This window comes from Xyrauchen texanus, chromosome 46 (genome assembly GCF_025860055.1).
Source record: "Xyrauchen texanus isolate HMW12.3.18 chromosome 46, RBS_HiC_50CHRs, whole genome shotgun sequence".
In the NCBI taxonomy this organism is placed as follows: domain Eukaryota; kingdom Metazoa; phylum Chordata; class Actinopteri; order Cypriniformes; family Catostomidae; genus Xyrauchen; species Xyrauchen texanus.
The window spans coordinates 3,890,128-3,913,317 of record NC_068321.1 but is presented as its reverse complement, the minus strand read 5'-3'; the positions used below and the strand labels follow the sequence as shown (position 1 = coordinate 3,913,317).

General features: G+C 41.6%; 1 protein-coding gene across 1 annotated transcript in view; it reads left to right on the top strand.

Annotated features, from left to right (window-relative positions):
- The window catches only part of LOC127638230 (NACHT, LRR and PYD domains-containing protein 3-like), a 28,155-nt gene extending 9,055 nt beyond the window's left edge, over positions 1-19,100 (top strand). The window contains exons 4-7 of the mRNA XM_052119667.1: positions 509-682; positions 7,359-7,532; positions 7,813-7,859; positions 18,438-19,100. Of these exons, the coding sequence (XP_051975627.1) occupies positions 509-682; positions 7,359-7,532; positions 7,813-7,859; positions 18,438-18,988 (946 nt within the window). The 3' untranslated portion in view covers positions 18,989-19,100. The remainder of the gene's footprint in view (positions 1-508; positions 683-7,358; positions 7,533-7,812; positions 7,860-18,437) is intronic.
- The last annotated feature ends 4,090 nt before the right edge of the window (positions 19,101-23,190 follow it).

Here is a 23,190-nt window from a genome sequence, read left to right as displayed (position 1 = left end):
TACAACTGAGCTAAAAAGCTAGATAACAAACACCATAACACTGATATACTAGACAACTTCCTGGACGGGTTTCACTCACAGTGTGAACATCAATCCACTCAGACAGCCAGTTCATATACACTCCCATCATGAGCAAGCTTGATGACTTTGGTTCAGACTGATGAAAAAAGAAACACATGTTAAGAGCAACTCAGTGACCAATTGCTCGTCCTTTGGCAAGCAAGTTTATCACATGTAGAGATTATTTCACACAGTGTAGTACTATTACAACACCAATAGCCATACATTTCAACACACATTTATCCTGCTTGCTCAGTAAAGAAGAAGAAAGTAGTGTGATGGATTCAGGTATTTGTGGGGAGCAGGATGGGCATTGGGAGTCCATCATGGATTGACAGAATATTTGCAGGGTTTAAAGATTCCCATGAGAACATTTTCCTGAAATAATGCTATTACTAATCTGATCCAGCTGTCCATAAACATTTTTGAATGTGTGGCTTTATTTTAGGCTGGCTTCTTGTAATCTCACAGAACAGTTATGTAAAATTGTGGCCTCAGCTCTTCAATCAGAAAACTCCCCCCTGAGAGAGCTGGACCTAAGTAACAATGACTTGCAGGATTCAGGAGTGAAGCTGCTCTCTGATGCACTGAAGAGTCCACACTGTCAACTGGAGATACTGAGGTGTGTAAGGAAAGACCTGTCTGATAGTGATCTTCAGTCATTTAAAAGAATGATGGAAATATTTTTTATAGGCCAAACACCAAGTTGCATATCACCTATTGATTTCTATCTTTCTTTCTTTCTTTCTTTCTTTCGGACAGGAATGTAAGGGGTTATTTTGACACCACTTTAGCATATTTGAAAAGAAAAAATAAATACAACAACAAAATACATTATTATGCCCTGAGAAGTGGAAGAACAAAATTCATAAATATTACTGCTGTAGATTTAAGGCGTTAAAGATTTACTCACCTTTAAGCGATCCCATATGTGTATGACATTCCTTCTGCAGAACTGAATTGAACATTTTTATAAGCACATTTCAGCCCTGTTTGTTAATAGTGCAAGTGAATGGGTGCTGTCAGGCTGCTGGCTGTTTGACAGTCCAGAAGGCATATCTAGTGTAGCGAATCAGCTCTATATTCTTCCACCATTAGGTAGCGAATCAGCTCTATGAAATATTAATAATCAATCATAACTTGTTATAATCGATTATGAATATTTGGATCAGTTAATCGGGTTAACTTGATGTAGCTACATTAACATTGCAACCAAATGCTCGGTTCATCCCGTGAACACTCAATATTGGTTATTAATTAATTAATTAATAGAAATGTACATTTCGGGGCAAGGGAAATGTCTTTCTTACTAAGTATTAAGAGCAAGTAGTCAAAATCTATGATTAGTGACTTTAGATATGAGCTTGAGACACAGACAACTTTACATGTGACATGAACAAGACTTTATTAACTAGACTAAACATTTAAACTACTCTAACATACATATACATACATTCATACAGTTTACCAAGGGAAAGAGGGCTGAAGCAGAATACAGGAAGGCAAGAAGTTATAGCATTGTTTGAAGTTCAGCAGATCAACAGCCTGAGCAAACCATCATATTAGTTCTGACACGCCCTTTTTAGAAAGGGGTTAAGGATACTTAATGTATCAAATAATGAGACTAAGTTTGATACTTGCATGTCCCATTTGAATTAAACTGTCCTGATGCAATTTGTTGATGGCTTGAGTTGATCTTTGATGATGTTGTCTTGATGAGAGAGAACCAGTGAGAGTCAGAGGATCTTGGTGAATGGAAAGACAAGGCCGTAGCCTGGCGCAGGCTTGGGAGTCCTTGGGGGCCTTCTAGTTCAGCATCATCTTCATTAGGACTTCTCCGGAAGGCCCAAGAGAGTAAGAGAGCACAAGGCTCAGAGAACCAGAAAGCAAGAGATAAGCGACAAGAGAGGGCTAAGAGCGAGCTAAGAGAGAGGGCTAAGAGAGAGCTAAGAGCATTTATAACCTTAGGAAACAGGTCCCACCTCTCATTGGCTCGACCAATGAGAAGGGTTTGGGTTCCAGGCGGGAATTTGGTTTATTGCTCTTTGTTCTCACATTTCTCATTGCATGAGCAAGAGAGAAACTAGGAAATATACTTGTAATACTAATATGTTGTTGTTATCGACATATCATGTACACAGTCATTTCGATCTTCAAAATACCAAGTTATAGAGACCAAATATGCCACACATATGATTTTGGTTAACCATAGTATGCAAAGTCTGAAACATTAACCCATTAGTTTGCAAGAAAACATAGATCAAGCACATTTAAGGGAAAATGTGAGATGGCACATTAGATACATGTCAATATTTATCACATGGATATATAGAATATATATATATAGGATTAACAGGGTTCATTTCTCTTTCTCAGTAAGAGAATGAAGTGAGGGTCAGCACTTCTCTGAACATTCCTTTGGAGGTCGTAAAATTCTCCTTCCATTGGGACAGGAGAATGATTCCTTTGTCAAGGCTCATTTGCATGTTTATGACAGTAAGAGATTTTGGGCTGAATGACTCAAAAGATAGTAAAACATCGCGTAATATCATTCTACAGAGATCTTATATTCGAATTCAGCTCGGACAAATCGTAAGGTTTAATTTGATACCAAGAAAGGTATATTTGGTACCTTTAAAAGTGGGTTTAACATTCTTACACTCAGGCTATTAAATATAAAGCCTCTTATTAGATATAATGAGTTCTCCTACACTACTAAACAATTCTACTAATTTTGATCTACACCAAAATACATAGCACACAGGGATTACAACATATTTCATTAAAACTAAGCCCTTTTAGGCTTTATAAGAAAGACACACATTTTTACGTTCAAAAGTTTCCCCTTCCTGTCCACACGATAAGCACGTGGTGAGCATGCGGATGTCACATGCGATTCTCTGTCAATAGTTCATTGTCTCTTTGTCAATACATTTATTGTGCTTGTGGAGACTGGTTGGCGCTATTTCAGTAATTAGGGAAGTTTTTAACAGTAAGTTCTTGTTTGTTCGTGAATCTGTTAAGGCCACTGATCCTCCGCCATACCTTACACTAGGTAGAATAAAAGTAATCCACACAACTCCGCTTGATAATTTTATGTCTTCAGAAGCAAATCTATAGGTTTGTGTAAAAAGAAATCGATAATTAAAACTTTATTAACTTTTAAAAAATAACTTCCTGCCCAGCAGTCGACGCATCACGTGACGAAAGCGCAATGCCGTGTTCACACGAGAAGTTGGAAGCGCATGCTTTGTATACAGCAGAGGAACGAACATCACACGAGAGTTAGATAATTTCAAACAGCAATCCAAAGCTGGCTGGAAGCAACTATTTAAAATTAATAAAGTTTTGATTATTGATTTTTGTCTTGCAACAACCTATCGGTTTGCTTCAGAGACATTAATTGATCGAGTCATGTGGATTACTTTTATGCTGCCTAAATATGCCTTTTGGACAATTTTAATCCGCTTGTAATCCAGTTTGGCCACCTTAGTTTTAAATTTTTGTTCTTTTTCTAGTTATTTCTCACCTTTCAAAAATGTAATTTTTTTATTTATATTGTTTAGATACAGTCTTACAGCGATGACATTATATATGGTTATTTTTATTTATGTGTGTCTAGAAGCAGTGAGCAAGTTCATTTCATCTTTACAGCTCTGAAAGAATATGTCCCAATGTGTCAATTTAAAGCAGCCTTTTAAAGTTTCAGTAGATTCAGATTTCTAGTTTTCAAGTTTAGTCTGTATCGGGGTAATATGAGAACAACATTATGGTCAGATCGATCAAGTGGTGGGTGTACCTTGGAGATGTAGGTGCTTGGTATGTTTCCAAAACATAAATCCAATGTCTTATCGAGCCTGGTGGCAGATGTAACGTATTGCTCCAGGTTTGGCAAGAGTGCTGTGACATGACACTGGTTAAAATCACCAAGCAGCAACACTGGCTGAACTCTGTTCACAGTGTTATTAAAGCAGTCAGCTATGCATTCTGCAGCATGTGTGAAATCTGCCCCCGAACATACAAAGTGACAATAAATCTGCTGCTGCTCTGCTTGATGCCATAATTGCTTGCTGTATTTGTTTCACTTCAAATATTTTTAAATCTTTGAAACTTTTTTGAAATAAAAAAAATTAGATTTTAATGGGTAGTTTCAGAATTTAAATATTTGAACTTGAATAATAATAATAAATCATTCTAACAGTTGTTGTCCACCATGGCTGGTTTTCCCAACAAAACTGCAAACTGTTCTTTTAAGAATATCTTAACTTACATCTTATGTTATTTTACGATGTAGCGGGGTTACTCCAATACCAAAATGTTGGCGTCGGTACAATACCAGCCCTAGTACCTCAGTAAAATTACTAAATCGATACTAAGGCAACATATAAATAGCATCAGATTACTGATTAAATTTCATAGACAATGATTTGATTTAAATAACTGCATAAAATATTGCAGTTACAAATTATGGGTTTTCCATTTAAATTTTCTGGATACCTTGTTTTATGTTTTAAATAAATGTTATTTATAACAGCATGAAGCTTTAATAAAATGTAATAACTGCCACACATTCGTCGGCTGCATGCATCTCTCTCCCTCACTGGCGTATTGATGCATTTCGTCATTAAACAGAGATCCACCCCTCCAAATCCGAACACAAGTGATAGCAGGTGAAGCATTTAATTGACCAGGACAGCTATGTGTCTCTCCTGACCACATGTGATCAGATCACCCGAGACGAATCATAATACCACATGGAAACAGAGTCAAAATAATGTCTTTATTTCCTTGTTCAATGCTACACACAAGTCATACACTAAGCATCCCACATTTATCCTTCACAATTACTCATTACGGGGCTATAATTCATGTATTCCACAAATAACATACAAGAAATAAACATAAACTTATAATGTACTTAAAAGTAATTCAATTAATTGAAAGTCAGTAACTGTAATCTCATTATACAAAATTTAAATGTAATGCATATCACTAATGGGATCAATGCATTACAAACAAATTGTGTGAAATCTACCCTGTAGTGGGAAAAAAAGATGCATGTTACCCTTTTGCTGGGATCAGATCATTTACACCCATTGCCAAATAGGACATTCCATACTCACACATATGTTATTAATATCGCACGAAGAGCCACAATAATGCACTGCATGCCAGAATCCACTATCCTTGAAACATATTTTATTGGATCGTGCTGTATTTAGTTACTTAAGGAAATTATTTTACTCAGAAAACACTTTTGAAGAGATTTTTTATCAAAGTCAACCCTTAATCAGTTTTATTGTTCTTATTGAAAATAAATGTTAAAAACCTTGTATAGATTTTTTTAATCACTCTATTTTTTATAAATATTTTAATACATTGTTTTTCACCATGGAAGCTGGCATGGCGTAAACTCACTAAATAACTAAACTAGCTGTTTAATGATCACATTTGGCCATATCAAGATTTTGATTAATTGTCAAATTGTCATTGATTTCATAAAAAAATGTCACATCCCATAACATTTATATAATAGCACCATACTGTTTAATACTACATACAGAATTTTTAATATGCTGCTATTTCGTTTGTACAAGTATGCCACAAAATCCTAAAATGGAGTAACACCCATGATCGCTCATTCCTAAGTAGACTGAAGTGCTTAATTACAGAACTGGCCAGTACAAAGGCCGAAACTTTTACCAGTATTTTTAGGAGTTTGTATTCTCAACATGATACAATTGCAGAACTACTGCCAAAAATGGAAATTGAATGTAATCTTGTTGAGAAACCAAAAGTTATTAAATTACCAGTGATGGGCAGAATAGCGAAGCTATTCACTTAATTATATGTCTGAGGAGCGAGGTGTTAGCTTTGCTAGTTTTTAAATCAAGTTTCTTTTCAGTAGCAAAGCTATATTTTTGATAGTTTAAAAATAGCACGTAGCTTTGACAAGAGCTACAATGCTACATCATACATCACACCAGTGTTTACTATCGACAGTTTTGAATCAGAAGTAAAGATATCCAACTCACAAATGAATCGCTCATCAGAGTTGTTTTTTTACAATGAATTGTTCACACGTAATAGCAAAGCGGTCTCAGCTGGTTCGCGATTCAAACAGTATGACTCACAAAGCTCACGCGCATGCTGCTGAATCATTTGGTGCACGCTCTTACTTGCCAACATGCTTATGGAATATTTGAAAACACAGAAAATAAAGAAAACGCTGGTTGCAGTGGATCTACAATCAATGGAAACCAAACCTGCAAATGCATCCTATCGTTTGCCAGTGATGAAGAAGGTCTTTATTAAAGGAATACTTGAATAATGCTTTGTCTATGACAGTATGCTCTGTGCATCTGGTTGAAAAAAATATGAAGTAGCTTAAATGTAACAAGCTACTTTTGGTGTGTAACTTACTACTTTCTCTGAAGTGTAGCTTTTAGCTTAGCTTAACTATATTTCATTAGTAGCTTGCCCAACACTGTAAATTACTGCAATGTTTCTCTACATATTTTTTATTCATTTATTTATTTTTATTTATTGGTCACAGCCCAAACTTGTAATTCATTCCTGAATCACAAGATTGGGGGATGAGAGGATCCTTATTGTGACTGTCAATCTACAAAAGCGCATAAAAGCACTATTTCAATTCTTCTGAAGCCATGATAGAGTTGTGTGAGGTACAGATGAAATTTAAGTGTTAATGAATCTCTTCACCCATTGAATGTGGCACGTGCAAAAGAGAACATCTTTGTTAAAAAATGTGTAGCGCAGTGAGGGCACCTGCTGTTACGTAAATGACTCGGGTCATCAAGAGCTGTGTACACAGGATGCACTGCTGTGCCAAGTGAATATACAAATGTTTGAAAGGCGTTTTAAGCAGAAAAGGCAAAGGAAAATAAATAATTTGGTTCTTCTGTTCTTCCATCATTGCGGCAAATTTAAATTTGAGAAAGTGAATCAAGAGACACGATGAATATATAGATAATCTGTTTTAAGGTCTAGACACTGTGAACTTGTAGCTTCACTACTGACATTATGCAACATGCAATTTGTGACTGCCATGTAAAATGAATAGGCTCCAGGAGCCGATTTGAACAAGCCAATAAATGAAAGATGTATAGGAGGAAGAAGAGAGAGGGGGAATCACTCATTACACACTCTCACTCTACTCTACTTTTTAAACCATGTTTTGTTTAATTATTTCTAATTATTAAGCAGAAAATTAACTTACTATTTTTTTTACAATGTTTTTTATTTTTTTTAATTTGACCATGATTTGATCTCTGTAGATTATCTGGCTGTATGGTGACTGAGGAAGGCTGTTGTTATCTGGCTTCAGCTCTGAGTTCAAACCCCTCACACCTGATAGAGCTGGATCTGAGCTACAATCACCCAAGTGATTCAGGAATTAAGCTGCTCAATGACAGATTGAATGATCCAAACTACAAACTGCAGAAAATCAAGTATGAAATATATGTTATATTTGTGTGCTGGGATACCAACAAATGTATGCTTTGAATTATAATACATATTTTATTCTTCTGTGATCTACCATACAAAATAACTCTGTTATTGTTTTTACAATTTCTTATAACAAGGCCATTTTAATCATAATCCCTTAAATCATGGTGCCTCACATATAGACTGTACTATATTTACTGTAAGTATAGCAGTGTTTCAGTTACAGTTTTTCATGTTTTCAAACTTTTGTCCTCTCTTGTGCATGATTGTGTCTCTTTGCAGGTTGGACCATATAGGACACTTCAGAATCACACCAGGACTAAAAAAATGTAGGTCCTCTTAAACTAATTATGAGCCTCTTTCATGAATCATTTGTATATAGATGAGAAAACTAGGAGTCATTTATGTGTAAAATGGACCTTGCCGAAAACTTTACTCCAGATTCACATACGCAGCATACACCACAGATTTTTTTATTAAATGTTTGTATGTTAGTGAATTCCAAACATTCATTATTAGGAGGCGTGTGCACATTCATTCACAATTATCATAATCCACACCCATGAAAACACCAAATAAGAAAGGCACCTGGTTGCTTGTAAGATCATAAAATCTACCCAGAACAGTAATGTAATAATTTTTATGAAGTTGATTCACCTTTTTAATTTTGACTTAGAAAACAATATAGCATCTCAAAGAAAGCATTTACCACACATTCTTAACTAAATGTGATCCACTACTGTCATGTCAGTTTGACTAAAAGAACGGAAAACTTTTGGATGTCTTCTACATGATTTACACATTGTTTGTACCAACTAAAATTTAGAAAAATGTGTTCTGCTCATATTTCATGAATGAGGCTGTATGTTACATATTAAACATGCACACTTACGCACACACTTTTTTCATACCTACCAATTCATGGCGGGTGAATTGGAATTGGAAATATATTACTGAAATTTAATCTTGACAAATAGTTTTGGACATTTCTGTCTTTCCCTATTCAAGTAGATGGAAGTGTACTTTCATAAATATTGCCTACATAGAAAATAGCTGTCCAGGAACATTACCAAGATGACAGTCAAGTGAACTTATTTGGCTTAAAGGGACTTTGGTTACTCACAGCATCATGTGAGATGAGTCCGTCTCTGTCCATCAGTGAAATTGCCGCTATACATTTAAAAAGAATAATGTAAAGACACGTTGTGATTTTGGTGTTCATATTTTGTTTTGTCTTAATATTAAGTTTGGCCAAAGTTGTTGAATATGGTTTGATTTAAATCTTCAATTAAATCAGCAAGGGTCAAAATTAATATTCTTACAGTCCAACTTAAAACATGTAATAATTAGGGGTGTAATGGTTCAGATTGTAACACGGTTTTAGGGTTTCTGTTATGGTTCGGTTCTGTACTTGAAATATTCACAAAAGAAAAATACTACTGCCAAATCCAAAATAAGTATACTGTATTTGGTAACAAGCACCACTACAGGTTATTTTTTTACAAAAATTGACCATGGTTTTACTACAGTATCCATAGTTACCATGGTATTTGTAGTTCCCCTTCTGTCGCTCTCTTACGTTGTGTCAGAGAACGACACTAGGGGTCTCTCTTGAGCGCCGATATTCACCTCTGTACTATGAAAAAAGGCCAATGAGAGTTGGCAGCCAGTATTTGCATGTCCCGCCCCCGGACATACGGGTATTTAAGCGGCGCAAATACGGGAGTTCATTCAGAAAATTTCTTCGGAGCCGAATGGTCGTGTTTGCAGTCTGCTGCGTTACTACACCGAGTTCCTGCTATCCTCTGCTGCATGCTGTTGGATTCTGCGGCGCACAGCAGTGGCTTTCTCCTGGTTGCACGGCTGTGCACTTTCTGCCCCTGAGCGCATCGACAGTTGCAGATAGAAAGATCTCTCACAAGTCTTTCATTCATAAAAGAGTGATTTTATTTAAAAGAGTAATTTCCTCTAAAAGAGCAAAAACACAGCGGCGTTGAGCGTCCTTTTCAGGACGCGTCTTTTTAAAGATGCCTTTCCGCCCCTGTGTTGTTTCTGGATGCGGTAGAGTACTCTCCGCTTCCGGCGGCCACAGGCGTTGTCTCGTGTGTCTGGGCAGCGATCACACCGAGGCTGCGTTTGTGGATGGTTCATGTTCTCATTGCGAGAACATGACCATGACAACGTTAGCGGTCACGGCTTGCTTACAACCATAAGCAAGCCACTCCAGCCGCCCAGCGTCGCTCCTTCTTCCCACGGGATTGAGGGCGATGCGGCTGGCGATGGAGGTGATTTGGGGATGGCAGCGGGTGCAGCTCCGCCGGATGCGCCCCTCGGACCACCAGCGCCCCAGCACGCTCGTTGACTCCGTCCCGCTCGAGGTGGCGGCGACTCGCCTCACAGCCAGTCTGCCTACCCTCTTGCGATGGAAGCAGATGAGTTCGCCGCGACATCGAGGGCGTGGGCTCTGGCGCTGAGGGCTCCTCTGGGCTGCCGCCTCGGGCTTGCACGGCCAGCAGGAGGCCGGCAGCGCAGATGTCCGATATGCTTTCCGGGCAGCCAATAGCGTGGGCCTGGATTGGAACCCTCCATCCTCCCCGCAGCCATCACGGCTAGACGATTGGTTTTTAGGCGTGGAGCGCGCTCACAGCCTCGCCCCCCAGTACCTTTCTTCCGGAGGTGCATGATGAGCTGACGTCTTCGTGGAGAGCACCCCTCTCCACTCGTCGTGCCACCTGCTCATCCGCCCTCGCCACCCTCGACGGCGGAGCACGCCACGGGTACACGGAGATCCCCCAGGTGGATAGAGCTGTTGCGATCCATCTATGCCCCGGAAGCACTACCACCTGGCGGGGCCGCCCTGTACTCCCTTCCCGGTCCTGCAGAGCAACATCCTCGCTCACCGCGAAGGCCTACAGCGCTACCAGACGCGCCGCTTCCGCCCTGCATGCCATGGCTCTCCTGCAGGTCCACCAAGCCATGGCACTCCGCAACATGCACGGGGGTGGCCCTGATCCCGACACGCTGCAGGAACTGCGCTCAGCGACCGACCTCGCCCTGAGAGCGACGTAGGTCACAGCGCGGGCACTCGGGCAGGCGATGGCCACTCTGGTGGTCCAGGAACGTCAGCAATGGCTGTACTTGGTTGAGATGCATGAAGCCGACAAGACTCGCTTCCTCAACGCCCCTGTCTCCCAGTTCGGCCTCTTCGGCGACACCGTGGAGGACTTTGCCCAGCAGTTCTCCCTGGTGAAGAAGCAGACGGAGGCCATTTCTCACATCATGCCGCGCCGCAAGCCTGCCGCCACGGCCCAGGCCCCATCTGCTCGCCGAGGGCGTCCTCCTGCGGCCAGAAGACCTTCTCCCTGCTCCCTGCGCGAGGAAATCGCCTCCCTTCTAATCAAGGACGCGATAGAGCCTGTCCCTCCAACCGAAACGAAGAAGGGTTTCTACAGCCCTTACTTCGTTGTACCCAAGAAAGGCGGCGGCATACGACCGATCTTGGACCTGCGAGTTTTCAATCGGACCCTGTCCAAACTCCCGTTCAAAATGCTCACCCAGAAACAAATTCTATCTGGCGTCCGGCATCTAGATTGGTTCGCAGCAGTAGACCTGAAGGACGCGTACTTTCACGTCTCAATTCGCCCTCGACACCGACCCTTTCTACGGTTCGCATTCGACGGCCAGGCGTATCAGTACAAGGTCCTCCCCTTCGGCCTGTCTCTGTCCCTCGCGTCTTCACGAAGGTCGCAGAGGCGGCTCTTGCCCCTTCACGAGGAGCGGGCATACGCATACTCAATTACCTCGACGATTGGCTCATTCTGGCCCCCTCGCAGGAATTACTATACGCACACAGAGACCAGGTGCTCGAGCACCTCCGCCGCTTGGGGCTTCAGGTCAACTGGGAGAAGAGCAAGCTCACCCCAGTCCAGAGTATCTCTTTTCTCGGTTTGGAGTTAGACTCAGTCTCAATGACAGCACGTCTCTCCAACGAACGTGCTCAGTCAGTGCTGGAATGCCTCGCTTCCTTCAAGCCAGGCACCATGGTCCCGTTGAAATGTTTCCAACAGCTCCTGGGGCATATGGCATCCTCCGCGGCGGTCGCGCCACTGGGGTTGATGCATATGAGACCACTTCAGCACTGGCTCCAGACTCGAGTCCCGAGACGAGCATGGCGCCACGGCACGCACGGCGTGGAAATTACCACTGCCTGCCTCCAAACCTTCAAACCCTGGACAGACCTCTGCTTTCTTTGGGCAGGGGTACCCTTACAGCAGGTGTCCCGTCGCGTTCTGGTTACAACCGACGCCTCCAAATTGGGTTGGGGCGCCGTGTGCAATGGGCGCGCAGCCGCAGGCCGGTGGAACCAAGGCCGCTGCGCTGGCACATCAACTGCCTAGAGCTGCTGGCCGTTCGTCTTGCCCTGAAGAAATTTCTTCCGATGATTCGTGGCAAACATGTCCTGGTCAGGACAGACAGCACCACGGTGGTGGCTTACATAAACCGCCAAGGCAGAGTACGCTCCCCCCACATGTCACAGCTCGCCCGTCGTCTCCTCCTTTGGAGTCAGCAGCGACTGGAGTCGCTGCGCGCCACTCACATCCCCGGCAACCTCAATGTGATAGCGGACGCGCTGTCAAGACAAACCTTGCCTGGCGGAGAGTGGAGGCTCCACCTCCAATCGGTCCAGCTGATTTGGGACAGCTGATTTGCTGTGCTTGTGCTCCTAGATTTGAGTGCTGCGTTTGACACTGTTGACCATGCTGTCCTTCTTACTCGCTTGGAGCACTGCGCAGGCATAAAAGGAAGTGCTCTTGAATGGTTTAAATCATATCTTTCAAATAGAAGTTTTAATGTTATCATGGGTGAACATTCATCTAAGGCAGCTTCTCTATTATGTGGTGTTCCTCAGGGTTCCATCTTAGCTCCGATTCTTTTTTCTCTGTATATGCTACCATTGGGTTCTATTTTTAGGAAACATGGTCTGTCATTTCATTGCTATGCAGATGATACTCAAATCTATCTGCCCTTAAAGAAGAGTTCTAATGGTCTGGATGCACTTTTGACCTGTTTGGCTGATGTGAGGGCCTGGTTGTCTTTAAATTTTCTTAACTTTAATCAGAGTAAAACTGAGATAATAGTGTTTAGTCCTTCAGACTCTGTTAGTCCACCGAAAATTAATTTTGGTGAGTTATCCTCGTCTGTGAAGCCTTGGGTTAAAAATCTAGGGGTTGTTTTCGATGATGGGCTGAAATTTGACAAACATATCAATACAGTGGTCAAATCATGTTTCTTTCAGCTTCGACTTTTAGCTAAAGTAAAACCTATTTTGTCAAGAAAAAATTTTGAACAATTAATTCATGCTTTTATTACTTCGAGATTGGATTACTGTAACTCACTATACTTTGGGATTAGCCAGTCAGCTTTTTCGCGGTTACAGAGAGTTCAAAATGCAGCTGCAAGACTTTTAACCAGGACTAAAAAGCGAGACCACATTACACCTGTTTTGCGTTCTCTTCACTGGTTGCCCGTGCGTTACCGAGTGAATTTTAAAATTCTTCTTTTGGTGTTTAAATCATTAAGCGGTCTGGCCCCTTCTTACCTCTCGGAATTACTAACTGAATATCGTCCAGTTCTGTCTCTCCGGTCTTCTAACCAGAGATTGTTGTGTGTTCCAAAGTCGAAGCTGAGGCGCAGGGGTGAACGGGCTTTTTCAGTAGCTGCGTCCAGACTGTGGAATGCACTACCCTTGTGTATTCAGCTCTGCATCATCGTTGTTTGTTTTTAAATCTAAGCTAAAAGCGATCTTTTTGAACTGGCTTATATTCAATGAGAAAGTGTATTGTACGTTTTTTAAACTGTTTTTTATTACAGTTTTTATTTTTATTATTGTTTTATTGTATTGTATTGTCTTATGTCTACTATAGTATGTGCAGCACATTGGACAACCTCGGTTGGGATTAATGGTGCTATATAAATAAAATTGACATTGACATTGACATTGACAGGTTCGGCAAGGCCCAGGTAGACCTGTTTGCCTCCCAGGAAACCTCCCACTGTCCGCTCTGGTATGCCCTCACAGAGGCTCCCCTGGGGACAGATGCTCTGGCTCACAGCTGGCCCATGGGGCTGCGCAAGTACGCTTTTCCCCCAGTGAGCCTTCTTGCACAGGTGCTATGCAAGGTCAGGGAGGACAAGGAGCAAGTCACTCTGGTGGCCCCCTACTGGCCCAACCGGACGTGGTTTTCGGATCTCACGCTCCTTATGACAGCCCCTCCCTGGCGAATTCCCCTGAGGAAGGACCTCAGGGACGGGGCACGCTCTGGCACCCGCGCCCAGACCTCTGGAAACTCCACGTCTGGTCCCTGGACGGGACGCGGAGGGTCTAGCCGGCCTACCTTTAGCCATCATAGACATTATTAACCAAGCCAGAGCCCCTTCGACCAGGCATCTTTACGCCCTGAAGTGGCGTCTGTTCGCGAACTGGTGTTCTTCCCGAGCCGAAGACCCGCAGAAGTGCGCAGTTAGGTCAGTGCTCGTGTTTCTTCAGGAGAGGCTGGAGAGGAGGCTGTCCCCCTCCACCCTCAAGGTGTATGTTGCTGCTATCGCGGCCCACCATGACACGGTAGACGGCAAGTCTCTTGGCAAGCACGACTTAATCGTCAGGTTCCTAAAAGGTGCCCGGAGGATGATTCCCTCCCGGCCTAACCTATTTCCCTCCTGGGATCTCTCGGTCGTCCTGAGGGGACTCCGGAGACCCCCTTCGAGCCGCTTGACTCAGTTGGACTCAGGGCCCTCTCTCTCAAGACTGCCCTGCTGATCGCGCTCGCCTCCATCAAGAGGGTCGGGGACCTGCATGCGTTCTCTGTTAGCGACGCCTGCCTGGAGTTCGGTCCGGCAGACACTTTCGTGATCCTAAGACCGCGACCGGGCTACGTGCCCAAGGTTCCTACCACACCCTTCAGGGATCAGGTGGTGAACCTGCAAGCGCTGCCCTGGGAGGAGGCAGACCCAGCCCTCTCACTGCTGTGTCCGGTACGTGCCTTACGTATATACCTGGACCGCACACAGAGCACCAGATGCTCTGAGCAGCTCTTCGTCTGCTTTGGGGGACAGCAGAAAGGGAACGCTGTCTCCAAGCAGAGACTCGCCCACTGGGTTGTCGATGCCATTTCCCTGGCTTATCACACCCAGGCCGTGCCCCCCCTTTGCGGGTCCGAGCCCACTCCACCAGGAGTGTTCCGTCCTCATGGGCACTGGCTAGGGGCACTGCCCTAGCAGACATTTGTAGAGCTGCGGGCTGGGCAACACCTAACACTTTTGCGAGATTCTACAATCTCCGAGTTGAGTCAGTTTCGTCCCGTGTTCTCTCAGGTACCGAGCCCGTAGAACTCGGTGACACGCCGACGATCTGACCGGGTGGATCGCTTGCACCCAGCGCCCTTCCCCCTAACCAGGGGAAACAGTGCGCCTTCTTCCCAGGAGATCCCAGGCTTGGGACACTGGTTGGCTCCTCCCCTAGCCCTTGCGGGTCGCAGTTCTGCGGAGGGACTCGCCGACCCAAACCACTGCGGGTACCGCTAGCTACCCTGTACTGGTATAGGGGCCCCACAGGTAAGGCCTCCTGCTCGGACTCCCCCTGTGTGTAAAACCACGGTTCTGTCCCCTCACGTGAGTTGACGCCGTGTTTCCCTTAGGCAGTCACAGCTGCCTCAGGTGCCGTGCTGTATGCTCCCCCCTCTCTGAGGCTGGTGCTACCACCGCACTACTGTTCCGCATAAGGCCTAGGTATAGCCCATGCGATGTATGTGCCACTCAAATTTGCCTCCCCTCCGGGTAGGTGTGGCCTCCGCAGGGTCTTCCCCGCCCTACCAAGGGCTAAGACCCCCTTCCCTCAATGCGTGTAAGGGCCCCGGCCGTAGTTGCTCTATGCGAGAAACATAGAGAGAAAAGAGGCCCAGCCAGGCTGGCCCGTTCCCATGTTGGCGGCCGTCACCTTGTTCCCTCCTCCGGGGTAACGATAAGGAATCCTGATGGCTTAAATGGGGCATTGGGGAAGGGTACGTGCGGCTGATACAGTTGGTCGTTCTGCACGTAGGAATACCTGCTCGCTCCTGTATCAGCGGATCACGTACACGGCTCAGCGCATGGCGCTTTTAAGTGGACCCCTAGTGTCGTTCTCTGACACAACGTAAGAGAGCGACAGAAGGGGAACGTCTAGGTTACGTATGTAACCTCAGTTCCCCGATGGAGGGAACGAGACGTTGTGTCCCCCTTGCCACGTCACTGAGCCGAGCCCCTGTTGTGGCCGGACCATTTCCGGCTCCTCAGAAAAATCCTGAATGAACTCCCGTATTTGCGCCGCTTAAATACCCGTATGTCCGGGGGCGGGACATGCAAATACTGGCTGCCAACTCTCATTGGCCTTTTTTCATAGTACAGAGGTGAATATCGGCGCTCAAGAGAGACCCCTAGTGTCGTTCTCTGACACAACGTCTCGTTCCCTCCATCGGGGAACTGAGGTTACATACGTAACCTAGACGTTTAACCATAGAACCACAAAATTAACCATGGTTACTAGTGTCATGGTTACTACACTATAAAACCATGGCTACTACAGTATATGAATACTAAAGCATTACTGTAGAAAAACCATGGCTAATTGTATCAAAACCTTTCTCCTTAACTTAAAAAAATTGTTTGAATTAATTACTCTAATTACTAAATCAAAATTTTTATGGTATAATGCTACATGCATCAACATAAAGTACATTTCAAACTCAACTTAACATATTGTATATTCAACATTCAGAAATTGTACATCAATATAGAAGGAAAACCTTGCTATTAAATGAAGATGAGAAAGAATATTGTAATGCGGCTTCAGTGTTTCAATCATATGCTGAAATCACTCATCTTTATCAATGGGGTAGGGCAGCATATCTTTGGTAGTGAACACCCCAAGCGCTTTAGTTATGTTTTCATTTCTGTCCCAATTATCTATGAGTTTTTTCATAATAACAAAGGTGTGTGCAGTTTTGGGCTCACCTGTGCTTCTCTTTCTGTTCATGCTATCTATATCAGGGTGATGTTGGTGTAAAATGGTTACTGTTGTAGGATGATGTTGAAGGAACTCCTCCATGATTGCCATGGAAACCATGAAGTTGCAGAACTAAAATTGACTTGTGTTTCTTTCAAACCCCCAACCAAGTGTGGAAGGCATGACAGTTAGCCTATCCATCACATGCTAAAAGCCCATTATCTAAGACAAGAGAGCTTGAACAGATTTTTTTTAAAATGATCCCCCTGCACATAATCTATGCCAAAGAACTCTCATTCAAGGTTTAACCTGATGATAACCCTGAAAAGTATGGTATAATGGCATATAGTCTTGCATTACCCATTTTGTAAAACCAATTAATTAACTATAATGATTTTTAATCAGGTATTTTCATGTTTTGTAAATAGCACATTGAATATTCATGAAAATATGTCATCTTACCGTCATTGAGTTTTATTTGTTCACCTCGAATGAAAGCGCACTCTTCTCTTCATACAGTTCTCGAGTTCTCACGTTCCATCGAGCCCAAGAGCTCTGAAAACTCTCAAAAAGCACTTTGGTGAATTAAAGTACCAATTTCCTTCCGAAACCGCAAAATCTGTCCATTATTCCAAACTTTTGGATGCCAGTGTCTTTGTGATGTTGCTTTCAATTGTAACATCTGAACAGGCTCCCATCCACTAGAGGGAGCCATCACCTGAATATTGAACTTTTGTCACTTCCTGAATCGTGTTCCTGCCACATCAATTCCTGTTTGAACATTCACTGTGTTTATAAGCCATGTGCTCATAGTTTATCTTTGTGAAGTATTGCCAGTTATCTGCCTTACCAAGTGTTTTTTTCTCTGCCTTTTGACTATTGCTATGACCATTGCGTACGTTTACTGGATTTACCTCTCTGGATTACTGTTTTGGATATGTTTGCCTGTGGACCGATTTTTCAGTGTTTTGACCCAAGCCTGTGACCTGATCACGTTTAAGGAATACTGTTTGAATTGTTTGTTCAACCTTCCAATAAATATCCACAAATGTAATCTGCTCAGCCGACGTCATCCTTACAGAAAACAGTAATCCTGAGAGGTAAACGTACGCAATGGTCATAACAATGAGCACATGGCTTATATACACAGTGAATGTTCAAACAGGAACTGATATGGCAGGAACAGGAAGTGACAAAAGTTCAATATTCAGGTGAGGGCTCCCTCTGGTGGATGGGAGCCTGTTCAGATGTTACATCAATAGCCATAAGAGTAATATTCCTAATATTTAAGAATTAAAAAATATGTCACATCAACTAAGCGAAACATTAAATCTTTCCAAATTCCAGGGAATTAGTCATAATTCCCTTCTTGAGATAAATTACTTGCATTAATAAATAAATGGATGAATAACACGGACAGAAGTCCCGGTGTTGCTAAATCCCCTACATATTTTGGTAGAGACTCGTGGGCCTGTTCATCCTGAGGTCTTACATTTTAAATGAGAATTTTAAGTCAAATTCCTAAACTGATAATTTGTCATTATCCCACAATCATTTATCGATGTATTACCAGTATGCAGGACTCGTGTTGAGCTATGTCTTCTACCAGTGACTGTTTTGTCAATATTTATTTATTTATTTAGTATCACCATCGCTGTTATAATTCACTGCAAATCCAAAATGTTCAGAGACGAGACACTTAAATGACACTGGGGCTTCTGTATCTGCAGCTAGTTTCACTTGTCATTTTCAACTAGACACCAACTTGTGCAGAACAGTGATGTCATCAGAAGATTCAAAATATTTAAATATATATGATATGTTCTGTAGGTTTGTGGAAAATCATTTTTCTGTCTCTCTTTGTGTTTAGATGCGTGTGATCTCTCACTGGATCCAAACACAGCACACACTCGTCTCTCTCTGTCTGAAGAGAACAGAAAGGTGACATACGTGAGAGAGCAGCTGTCATATCCTGATCACCCAGAGAGGTTTGACCAGCTGGAGCAGGTTTTATGTAAAGCGTGTCTGCCAGGACGCTGTTACTGGGAGGCTGATTTGAGTGGCTTATGTCATTTATCAGTCACATATAAAGAGATAAATAGGAAAGGAAGCAGTGAGTGTCAGTTTGGACTCAATGAAATGTCCTGGAGTCTGTACTGGACTAATCGTAAAGTTTACACTGCCTGGCACAATAATAAAGGCACAGAAATACATGTACCCTCTTCTAACAGAGTAGGAGTTTATCTGGACTGTCCGTCCGGCACTCTGTCTTACTACAACGTTAATGACACACACACACTAACACACTTACACACATTCAACACCAGATTCAAGGAGCCCCTCTATGCTGGATTGAGACTTTATCCTGATTCTTCAGTGTCTCTGTGTCGGCTGCCTGTGAATAACACACATACTGAGTGAAAAGTTTTGTTTTTATATATATATATATATTTTTTTGTAATCTTTCTTTGGCATTTTCTATTATAGATTTCCCACTTTCCCATTTAGGAGCATTTTTAGATGATACATATTAATAAATAAAGGTACATTACTTGTTTGAAAATAATTTGTATTTAAGACCTTTGTTTTATTGGACAAGAAAAACTAGCTTCATACCATGTGACTAGGGTTGCTAACCGTCCCATATAATATGGAATCAAACAAAATTGTGTTCCGTATGAAATCCATATGGGCCACCGTTTGTCCCTTATTTTAGCATATCACACCCACACTTGAATGTTTCACAAACCGTGAGAACTTGAGTGCGTGATAATTATTTCTCACCATTGTATTCCAAAAACACCAGTGGTTCTCGACATGACATTTCATTGCACTGTAAAACATGTTCCATTCGTTAACGTTAGTTAATGCATTAAGTATCATGAACTAACAATGAACTATATGTTTTTACAGCATTTATTAATCTTTGGTTATGAAAGCTGATAAAAATGCAATTGTTCATTGTTAGTTCATGTTAGTTCATAGTGCATTAACTAATGTTAACATATACAACTTTTGATTTTAAATATGTATTAGTATATGTAGAAATTAACATGAATCAATATTAATAACTGGTGTAAAAGTATTGTTCATTGTTACTTCATGTTAACCATTGTTATTAAATAATGTTGACAAATGTTACCCAGTGCTACTTCTGGAATACAGACTCTGCTAAGTGGTAAGAAAAACAGGGCACTAGGGCAGGGTTGGCTCAGCGGTTAAGGCTCTAGATTACTGACCGGAAGGTCAGAGGTTTAAGCCCCAACACCACCAAGACACCACTGTTGGGCCCTTGAGAAGTAATGCGAGAAAATAAATGCATGATCATATTTTATGCATTTCAGAATATGATGTGTATGTTTTTAATCATATATTTTTTTGGTTACAATATGAAAAAGTTCCTCCTCTGACTGTCCAAGATTTCTCTCCAACTCTTCTCTTTCTCCTTTCGGTTGTCGTACAGTTCAGATGAAACATCAAATAGGCGCTGGTGCTCCTGCCAATGTTCCACTCATTTTTCCTCAATTTCTTTGGTCCAATGAGACTTTCTTGATACCGCAGACATGCTAGTTGATGTTCTATTGCAGGTACATCTGGACTCCTCCCACTGAAACATCTCGTGTCCCGTTTCTTGCTCTCTCATTGGCTGTAGGTCAACACTGCAGTTGCATTCAGTCGAAACATATTTCACATTGCACAATTTGGAATCGCAGACAGGTCCAGATATTTAACATTCTAGATATCTCACTGACATCAGCGAAGCGTCGACGCTTCTCTCAAATCGCGTCTTTGATAGTTCATACATTGTGATCGTCGCTCAAGGCAGAGAGCTCTGTTTTTCCCACTATTTCAGGCTTTTTTCAGCGATCTCCACAAAACTGTCGGCGAACGAAAATCGAGCTTAAAATCGTGTAAACTCGGAATAAGTGTTTTACCCCTGCTCTTTTGTTTTAAGGCTTGAAATGTGTGAAATAAAGCCATGTCAATTATAAGATATAAGTTTTATTGAAATATATATATTTGTTTTTTAAGTGAACAGCAGTGTCTTTTTATTAAGCTATATAAACAGAAATCTTTTCGCAATGTTTTATCGATTTGAATCCCAGTGGTTGTGGATGATCCAGCTCAGCACACTAAAAGTACAGTTCATATGGGGTTTGTCATAAAGTAAAGTCATATAAAACAAATGAATAACTGGGACATTAGGCAGAACAGGATCAGTTCAGGATCCTATGGCCGCTGCAGCCCGGAGGTTCAGGGTCTTTCTCCAGCGGCTTGGTACCTCAAGCGCCGGTGTTGAGTGAAGAAAATGTCGGGCAACCATTAACTTCTGATATGCTTTTTGTCTGTTCATTATGCGCGGGTTTCCTAGAGCACAAACTGCTCATACCTCTATAAATAACCATCGAGTGGCACATGGGAGAGAGGGTGTAATATCATTGGTTATTCCCACGAGTCAACTGTCCAATGGGATTTTTAAAGATGATTGTCATATGGAAAAAGAAACGCCAAAGTAAAACAAATAAGATATGCTACTGGCAAATAGATGAATAAAAGTAACTGGCAAATTAAGAAAAACAATTGCCAAATGCTATTTTAAAACACATTTTAAATGACTTATTACTGTGCTATTTTATTGTTACATTTAATTGCATTTTAAACATGAATTAATTGCATGATTTATTAATGCAAATTTTATTGTTAAAAATAATTACATTTTTAAATGAGAATTAAATATACACATTTAATTATGTATATTTTTTTGTCCATTTATAAATTGGGTTATTTATCCACATTTTTATTATTAAATTAATAGAATGATCATTTATTTCTTCATTCTTTTTTTAATCGTCACTCCATGGCTTCTTTCTACACCCCTTACTGGGCAGGGACAATAATGTATAGCAAACATTTGCTTAAATATTGATCGGTTTCTCACCCACACCCATCATATCACTTCTGAAGATATGGATTAAACCACTGGAGACTTAAGGATTACTTTTTTGCAGCGTTTACGTGCTTCATAGTGTAAAAATATTGGCCCCCATTGTGAGGACCTACAGAGCTGAGATATTCTTATAAAAATATAATTTTGTATTCGGTTCTGCAGAACAAATTCATACACATCTGGTATGTCATGCAAGTAAATTATATGAGAATTTTATTTGTGAACAAGTCCTTTAATCATGTTTCACATTTGCAGCTTAAATGAAGCATAAATGTGACATACAACAGTGCATCTTGAATAATTATAAACTTATTATATTCATAATAACAAACACCTTAAATATTATTTATTTACTTATAATCAACCACTTTAAATCTATAGTTCTATAATTTTTCCATACATTAATTTGATTACATAAAATAATGCTTAAGTAGCAAGCAGGCACTGATCATTCTATTGTGTCCAGAACAATTGAGTAGAACTCAACTGTAAAAATAAAAAAAAACAAGGGTATGAAATTCTAATGGATAGGTTTAATTTGGTAAGAAAGCTGAAAGCATTTGAGACCCAGAAACAAAAACACCCGTGTGTCGGTGGTGCAATTGCAACAAACAAAATTAAATGTGATACTATATATCATATTGACTAGTATTTCTCTGGACATATGCCACGTAAAAAAAAAAAAACAATAATTAAAAAAAAAATAAATAAAAAAAAAAATTGCATTTAACCAATTAGATGTAGGCAGCTACATCCAGAAAAATATATATATATATATATATAATATTGCATTGTTAAAAACTATGGTCATAACAAATTGAAATGTGCACTTGTTACCCTCTGTGAGCAGAAAACACTACCTGAATTGAAGGACATAACTGCCTACATGCAGTATGTCACATAACTTAAAGGTTATAACTAGTGACTATATCATTTGTAAAATTTAAATATACATGAGCCATAACATTATGACCACCTGCCTAATATGCCGTTGGTCCTCTGTGTGCCGCCAACACAGCGTAGACACGTGGAATCTACAAGACCCCTGAAGGTGTCCTGTGGTATCTGGCACTAAGACATTAGCAGCAGATTCTTCAAGTCCTGTAAATTGCGAAATGTAATCACCGTGGATTGGACTTGTTGGTCCAGCACATCCCAAAGATGCTCAAATCGTATTGAGGTCTGGGGAATTTGGAGGCCAGGGCAACATCTTGAACACTTCATTTTCCTCAAACCATTCCCGAAAAATTTGTGCAGTGTGGAAGGGTGCATTATCCTGCTGAAAGAGGCCAATGCCATCAGATAATACCATTGCCATGAAGGGGTGTACCTGGTCTGCCATTATGTTTAGGTAGGTGTAATGTGTCAAATTGACATCCACATGAACAGTCAGACCCAGGGTGTCCCCAGAAGAACATTTCCCAGAGAATCACACTCCCTCCACTGGCTTGTCATCTTTCCACATTGCATCCTGATGCCATCACTTCCCCAGATATATGGCGCACACGTTCGCAGCAGTCCATGTGATGTAAAATAAAAAATAAATATAAATGGGACTCATCTGACCAGGCAACCTTCTTCCACTGTTATAGGGTCTAGTTCCGACGATCACGTGCCCATTGTAGGCACTTTATACGGTCTGGGCACTCTAACTGGTCTGCGGCTATGCAGCCCC